The sequence below is a fragment of the Rhyacophila brunnea genome, unplaced genomic scaffold (assembly GCF_057557595.1).
Source record: "Rhyacophila brunnea isolate RB1 unplaced genomic scaffold, BYU_Rbru_1.0 scaffold_3, whole genome shotgun sequence".
In the NCBI taxonomy this organism is placed as follows: Eukaryota; Metazoa; Arthropoda; class Insecta; order Trichoptera; family Rhyacophilidae; genus Rhyacophila; species Rhyacophila brunnea.
Window position 1 is genome coordinate 27,796,528 of NW_028232965.1, and position 8,546 is coordinate 27,805,073.

At 32.4% G+C, this 8,546-nt stretch overlaps 1 protein-coding gene across 1 annotated transcript; it reads right to left on the minus strand.

Annotated features, from left to right (window-relative positions):
- Positions 1–4,172: 4,172 nt before the first annotated feature.
- On the minus strand, positions 4,173–7,958 carry LOC147068149 (uncharacterized). The gene is made up of 3 exons (XM_085952047.1): positions 7,894–7,958; positions 5,692–5,834; positions 4,173–4,876 (listed from the first exon to the last, which is right to left on the minus strand). Exons 1-3 carry the CDS (start codon positions 7,903–7,905, stop codon positions 4,381–4,383), a joined length of 651 nt encoding a protein of 216 aa, XP_085808173.1. The 5' UTR covers positions 7,906–7,958; the 3' UTR covers positions 4,173–4,380.
- Positions 7,959–8,546: the final 588 nt, after the last annotated feature.

The window sequence follows — 8,546 nt, forward strand, 5'->3', positions numbered from 1 at the left end:
GAAGCATTAAATTTATGAATGAGTATTTTGTTGAAATTAATTTAAAGTAGATGGCGGGTGGTGATGTTGCATTACAATATGATGTCAGTTTTTTATTATAACTAACTCTTCTATTGAGACATGCTTTTCAGTTCGCTGTTGGTGTCTCTTTTGCATATCTTTGAATGAATTTCAGACATTGTTCGATTATTAATACTCTTTCTGATTAATCGTGATAATTTTCATTTGATTATATAATATCAATACGTTAGAAGATAAACCACGGAAGTAACGTTTAGACTTTTGTTCAGGAGAGTGATTTTAGTGTACATTAAATGTTTGAACTTGAATAACTTTTTTAATAACTATAATAATTAGGGTCTGTAAACGGTATCATTCATAATTAAATTGATCTTTGACCATAGTATAGAAAGAAAGACCAAATCATTTAGAATTAATAAATTAATGGACTTCCGTGTTTTATGTTCTAACACATAATGTAGAAGTATTACTAAGCAATACTTCACCTATAGATAATACACGGAAGTCCATATAGGTAGATATAAATTATTTTTATTTCCTGTGCATCATTATTAATAATTATTATATTATAAATACACAAAATATTTCAGTAAGTCTACATATGAAAAGGAATTATATTTTTTTTTACATAAGTACAACATTATTTGAAATTTATTACTGCTCTAGAAAAAAATCAACGCAATGAGAGTTATTCCTGGTCATTCTTCGGGACATCAGCTGATGAGGAATTATGTGGAATTCTACCATAAAATTCTTGAAATTCCCGAGATATCCATTGTTTCATAGTTTGCAGATCTTAACCGGATACGGTGGTTTTGCCTTCAAGATCTGTCAGCTTGGCCTAATAGAATTTCCGACTTGCTTATGTGCCGAATTGCAGGATGCCGATCACATCCTCTGGGAGTGTTCCCATATGTTGGTTGAAAGGGAAGAGCTTCTCAAGTCGGTTCAAACCTCAGTTGGACCGGTCGGCCATTGCGACTAGGTATCTATGAGGGAAAATTTTTTAGCTTTTAAAAAGTTTGCGGCATTTTACGGCGAGCAAGAAGGTCTTTTCTCATCGAGAATTGACCGCAATAAATTATATCAAATAAGGGATCACGCACACTCTAGTGCACGCCAACCAAGGTCTTGGGAAGTTGCTCCTGGGACACTTTTGGCACAAATTTTTGAGAGCGCCTAACGTTCGGTACGGCACGGTATACGCCTGCATAACGGGTGTAGAAACGTGGATGGAAAAGAAAGTTTGCAGATCTTTGTAATTTGGCCGTGCTAATTAGACGTTTTGAACATGTGGAATGCCAATGTGAAACAAAATATTTTGCTACCTTGTTTTTCTACGGAGGTCCTCAGTTTGGAAATCTTCATCGGAGAACTTCGCCTTATAACGTAGATAACCAGCGCTATCTTAAGATATAAATAAAAAAGAAATAAAAACGGTGTGCCATCAATATTTTTTTTTCGAGCCACAAAAGGAGCTGAAAATGCATGCAAAGAGCAATAATCGTTTATATCAATTTAACTCCATGTTAATAACTTTAAAAGGCTTATTTCCTTTACATGTCCCTACAAACTGAGCCCAATTTCATGGAGTAACAATTATCTACATACCGTTCAGCATCTTTTTTGACGTTCAGTTATAGAGTAGTCAGTATCGATCTCCATGTGTGTATGGCCTCGTAATAGGAATTTGTGATTTATGATTTTCAGCGTAGGAATGGTTTTCAGAAACCAGGTATATGAAAAAACAATCATGATATTCCTATTTTGGCCAGGGCAATTAATTATCATACCAAATCTTCAGCTCTTCAATATTTGCTAAAAAATTGCTAAATGCCCATTTCATCAAGCAGCAACCGATTTTATTGCCACCGCTTCCACTTTTTATTTCATCCACATCAGTGTTATGTCTCACCACTTGCATCATCGTAAATTGTAAAATTCGGAGTCCACAATTTTCTCAGATGGAAACTATATGGAGTAGGTAAACACTTCTCCATGTCAACCATTATAACTTTCATACTGGTAATTTTTCTTTTGCAAGAGTTTTATCAATCTTATTTATTTGCAGTTGCTTCCTGCATGTGATCTTCCAAAAGGTGTCTTTGAATTTCTTTTTCTTCAACAGAAATATTATAATTTTTAAGACTCATCTTAGGGTTATCGCAGGCGTCACAGGTATCATTGCTTGGCAAATGAAACCCAAATTAAATTTTTATTTTATTTAATCGAAAATCCATTTGAATAGGTATATGGCGATAGAGCCACAATTTTGGGTTCATTCATGTGGTTATATCCTTTGAAGAATAAATCAAACATTTTTGTAATACTTATTCATGTATAACTAGCTGTATCATCCGGCGCTGCCCGGGAGTTACGTGGAGTGCAAAGGATTGAATTTAAAAAAGTAAAAAAGTATAATATTTTAGATTTTTATTTTTTTGTACATTTATTGCATTAAATATCTTAAAAAGTAGTACAAATTCAATTTATTATTATAAAACTGTCCCCGGGGTGCAACGGGTTAAAACTGAATTTCGAGACCCCGACCACTCACACCAGCTCTGTTGCCTCCCCGGGGTGCAACGGGTTAAAACTGAAATTTGGGACCCCGACCACGCACTCCGGCTTTGATGCCACTACATACAATTATTGTCCGTAAGGGAAGTATTCCGATCTACGCGTAACACGTCATTTGCATCTAACTTTACCATTTGACCTCCGATCAAGCTGAAATAAACGCCAATATTTTTTAAATGTACATATTCTTGCGACATCTTCAATAAAAATGGGGGTTGCAGCATTAACTTCCGCGTGTCAAGGCCTTGTACGTGGCGACATTTTTTCCGCAAAAACCGTAAAACTGTCCCTGGGGTGCAGCGGGTTAAATCTGAAATTCGAGACCCCAATCACGCACTGCGGCTTTTTAGCCTCCGTCTACTGTCCAAATTTTGTGGAAATCCGACTGCGCGTGTGGATTTGTACAAAGAAAAACGAAAATTATAGTACAGATAATAATATTATGTACCTACCTAACGTTTGCTGGACTTCCGTGTTTATGGAATTATTATAATGGCTTATTACATTTTTCTTAGAGCATAAACATCGTAAAAAGAACATTTGTTGTTGTTTATCCACTAAAGAGAATTGGACTTCAGTGGTTTTTTAATTAGCTATATCGGTTAATTTACTACTTATGGACTTCAGTGTTTCATTCATTTGTGTAATGAAATAAAATAAAATTTTCTGCATATTTAACTCAAAAACGGTAAAAACTGGACTTCCGTGGTTTTTCCTCTAACGTACAGATATATTGATAGACAACTTGTATAAAATAATTTATTAGTATATTTTCAAAATATACCAGAGACAAAGTAATCAGTTTTAAAAGGTATTGAAATGAATAACCGTAGGTATAATACTTAAACCTAAAGGCGTTTATTCACGGTCCGATCCGGGTCCAGATGACGGACATTTCCATCCGGGAGATGGAAGCACATGACGGAATACGTATATCCACTGCATCCGACTTCAGATGATTAGTAACCATAGGGTATAAACCAATATTCTTTAAGTAATTATTTCATATTTGCAGAGAGTGCACGCAATATGTTTGGTTTTTTGCGCTATTATTGTACGTTTGACTTTGTAAGAAATCTAAAGAGCTTAGGACACATCCAAGAATTTTATGTGGTCTATTATAAATTGAAGCAGCATGAATAATAAGTTATAATTATACCTAGTTTTGATGACTACGACTTTTTAAAATTTTATATCATATTAATTAACTGGTTCAATTACACCAGTGATAAACAAAGTGCGTGTACGCCAACCGAGAAATGTTCAAACCAATCAAGAGGTTGAACCGATATAATAAAATTATCGGACGCTGGAAATACGGATCTTGGATGACTAACATTGTGTGTACAAGCAGCGATACAAATGTGAAGGTTGCCATATCGGACCATCATCATGGCTTACAGATTCAGATATTGAGATCGGATCGTTCGTAGACAAACGGTGTAAGTATTTTATTTTTTCTCATCTTATACAGCCATCTTACTTGGCAAATCTACCTTGAAGTATATAGGTTAAAGAATTAGAATACACTGATATTAGTTATTGTAATATAGATTTTTTACTCTAGCAAGTTTTTTTTGGCAGATTTCTTTATTAGTATTCAAAAATATTTTAATAATAATAAACTATTATTGTTAACTTTGTAAAATTCTTTATATTTTAAATTTTAAAATACAAATATTTCTCAAAATTCATTTTTGTTATATATATATTTTTTGTAAGATTTGCTTTGTATATTTATTCATAGTCCAATTTCACAGTAACACACCATCAATATGATTAGGCAGTAGGGGGGGTGGGGAGGTGGTCACCGACAGCACGGAATCCATTTTCATCAGCGACGTAGTCCACGCGGTACTTGATGTTATCAGGTCCGATGTATTCGTAGAAACCGGTGGCTTTGATACCCTCGTCCTTTGAACCAGCATTGACTAGGCTTCCGATTTCTTGGGCGATGATGTTGTTTTCGGTTTCGAAGTTGTAACGGTAAGCGTTAGGGAGGACTTCTGAGTCTTGTTTCAAGATGCGGCTCTGGCCATCTGATGAGTGAGATGAAGATTTGAAGTAAGCTGGCGCAACGACTGCGACAACTGGAGCCTTAGCGTAAACCTTTGGTTGGACTGATTTGAAGGGGGAGATGTTGCTGGCTGCGGCGTCAACGATGAATCGGTTAACAAACTGGTTGTTGTAGCTAGGAGCGGATTGGGATGCAGCAGAGGCAAGACGAGCCCCGACGTTCACGCTCGGGGTGTACTTAGCTGAACCAAATGAATCTCTGTAACACAATAATAATAATATATTGAATATTTTTAAAACTGTGATTTGAAAATAATCTCACCGGTAAATATAATACGAGTATGTAAACATTGAATTCAATGGAGACGTAGCCTGTAACTGAAAATGATGATTATAATAAGATTACTACGTCATCAGCGAATCATCTTCTATTGCAGATAAAATCATATACATATACTACAATAAACAATACTAAGATAAGTTTCCTACATAATATTATATTAAAATTATTTAGACGAACAATCGCTTATAATAAATAGTATGTAAATAAGTAACAGAGCGACAATGATATAGCCACACATATCAAACATACTTAAACTATCTGTGGGTCTATTCTATATATAAAGCGACTATCAGCGGCTATAGGTGGCTATCGACGGTAGTTTGTTACATTTATGTATTAAGTTAAGTATTATAATTGTTACAATAAGTTAGCAGTCTAAACTGTCTATCTCGCTCTAAAAATTATCACAGCCAATAGAGGGGCTGTTTAAACATAGTACTTTTTGACAGGTTCGACGATTAACTTATTGTAACAATTAACCTCCGCAATACATAATTATGATATACTATCGTCGATAGCCGTCTTGAGTACAGAAGAGCCCCACAGGAATCGTTATGAAGTAGTAATATAAAAGTTGATTGGTTCTATTTGTATTAGTACAAACTAATTTCTTACTGGTATTTTTTTCATGATATAAGATGGGACACATTAAACTGTATATACATCGTTACTGTCATAAAATCTATTATTGAAAATGAGCAACTTTTATAATTGTTTTAAAAAAAATGTACCCTTTGTATGAGCCAGATTGACCAGTGTATTTGCCTTCATCTCCTGCACGGTATTGACCATTGTCTCCACCATAGACTTCTGGTCTGTACTGACCATCATCATCGGCTAAGGCAACAGCCAGTACAATGGGTACCAATATGATCTGAAAGAGAAAATAATAATTCGATTACAAATCATATATATTTAAGTCATTCTGAATAACGCAAAGTTAAACAAATACCTATGGGTCAATTCTCCTGATCGTGAAGGAATTATTATTTAAAAATAGCATTCATTTATTAACAAAAGTAAATTATAATATTAGAAATATTATTAAAGTATTAATATAATATACTATGTTAGTATAAAAGATATTAAAAACGATATTCAATAAAGGTACACAGTATAACCAACTTATAATTTTATTCAGATATATTTTGATGTGAAATGTAATTCAGATAAAACTTTATAATATATAATATGTAAATTGGTTAAGTTATTTATTTTATTTTATCGTGAATGTAAATGACCAGATCATCATAGGTAAAAAATAAATAAAAAATAATTGTGTTAGTCACTAAATGTGAAGCATAACTCAGCATAATATGCATTAATGCCCCGATTGCCTTAGGTCGATTTCGTAACAATATTAAGCCATCGTAGAAACAAACACGGTGATTATGAAATATGCGTAGGACACACTGACGACTTAAAACGTATTATGGCTTTCTTAGTCAAAATATTTTATAAGGGGGGACGTGCTCGTCGAAGGTCAAAATTGAGTTTTTATTGTATTTTCAAACCATGATCCTGGACACTCCTTAAACGTTGTAGATAATCTATTTATATACTTTTGAAGCCTTATTATCCTTTATAGTTATTTTAAACATTTGATGACTGCATGAAGTATTTTTGTTACATAAAATAGTATTCTTTTAAACCTCTCGCTCTAATGTTTTAGAATATTGTCATATTTCAGTACATAACTGTGCAGTGGTGTTAAGATTTTTTACATTTATTAATTTTTAAACGCATTTATAAAACCATTAGCATAATTTATTACGAGATAATTTTTGTAAAATATTCACGATAAAAAATTATATTGATAATCTCTGTGATCCCAAATTTGACAAGAATTAGACATTTTATTATTCAAAAAATCGGCAATATTAACACATTTGAAGATGATTCTAAAGATACTTATTATAAGCTATGTCTTTGACCATTCAAGTGTGATAAACATGTTATGAATAATGATTGCTTTATAATAATTATTGACCTAAGAATAAGGTAGTGTTTTTTTGAAATACGCCATTTCTTTTGTCATTCCCTAGTAGTTAAGCTACAACATACGGCCGTAGCCATAAATTGACAAACTCTAATTAAAGTAGGGAGTAAAATTATGTTAACGCGCGTGTTTGAACATGTACCTAACTGAATTTTTTTAATTTTTTTTTTAAACGGTACATGTTCAAACACGCGCGTCAATATCATTTTACTCCCTACTTCAATTATAGTTTGTCAATTTATGGCTACGGCCGTATGTTGTAGCTTAACCACTGGGGAATGACAAAAGAAATGGCGTATTTCAAAAAAACACTACCTTATTCTTAGGTCAATAATTATTATAAAGCAATCATTATTCATAAGATGTTTATCACACTTGAATAGTCAAAGACATAGCTTATAATAAATATCTTTAAAATCATCTTCAAATGTGTTAATCTTGCCGATTTTTTGAATAATAAAATGCCTAATTCTTGTCAAATTTGGGATCACAGAGATTATCAATATATTTTTTTATCGTGAATATTTTACAAAAATTATCTCGTAATAAATTATGCTAATGGTTTTATAAATGCGTTTAAAAATTAATAAATGTAAAAAATCTTAACAATATTGCACAGTTATGTACCGAAATATGACTATATTCTAAAACATTAGAGCGAGAGGTTTAAAAGAATACTATTTTATGTAACAAAAATACTTCATGCAGTCATCAAATGTTTAAAATAACTATAAAGGATAATAAGGCTTCAAAATTGTATAAATAGATTATCTACAACGTTTAAGGAGTGTCCAGGATCATGGTTTGAAAATACAATAAAAACTCAATTTTGACCTTCGACGAGCATGTCCCCCCTTAATGATTTTTACGTAACATAATGCACTGGTTTGGTAAATTTTCACTCGAGTCACTTTAGTTTCCCCACTTAACTCACCAAAAACTTCATTGCTGGTTGATTTTTTGATCTCTTCTACGAATCAAGACTGATTAACTAATGTCGATATGTGATGACCAATTTGCTTTATATACTAGGCCAAAGAAAACCTTTAAATAAATCAGCGTTTTGGGTGTCTTCGAATAAAAAAAAACGACATCATTAAAACTGTGGCATTATGTTTAGTATAAAGAGGATGTGGGTTGATACAGCAGTCTTGAGATGGTCTTATAATATATGGTGTTTGACTATATTTTTTTTTCACTTGAAAAAATGGCAATATGCCTATAATAATTAAAAATCCAATCGATAGTAAAGCATGCACTAATCGATAGAATTTATGTGGGAAATTTACTTACTTTAATATAACATATAATTTATATTTGTTTTGTTATAATATTTGTTTTTTTCTTTTAATTTATTTAATTAGTTAAACTACACGCTAAAAGAATACATGTCATCAATATTTTTAGCCTAGGTAAATCCATTGCTGTATGAGAACCTCCCTATAGGTTCATTTAGTTTCTAGATCTTTAGTTCTTCGTTTCCACATTATTTTCATCTGTTATTTAGATCAGTTCTATAGTCATTTACTGTACCATGTAAATAGTAATATATAAAAATTAATCTATTATTCTTTAAGAAAAAATCAT

What these genes read in the sequence shown, in the direction of transcription:
- LOC147068149 (XM_085952047.1), bottom strand. An exon ending in CAATCTGGCTCATACAAAGG is followed by an intron (nt 4,877 to 5,691) that starts GTACATTTTTTT and finishes ATTGTGTTACAG; the next exon opens with AGATTCATTTGGTTCAGCTA.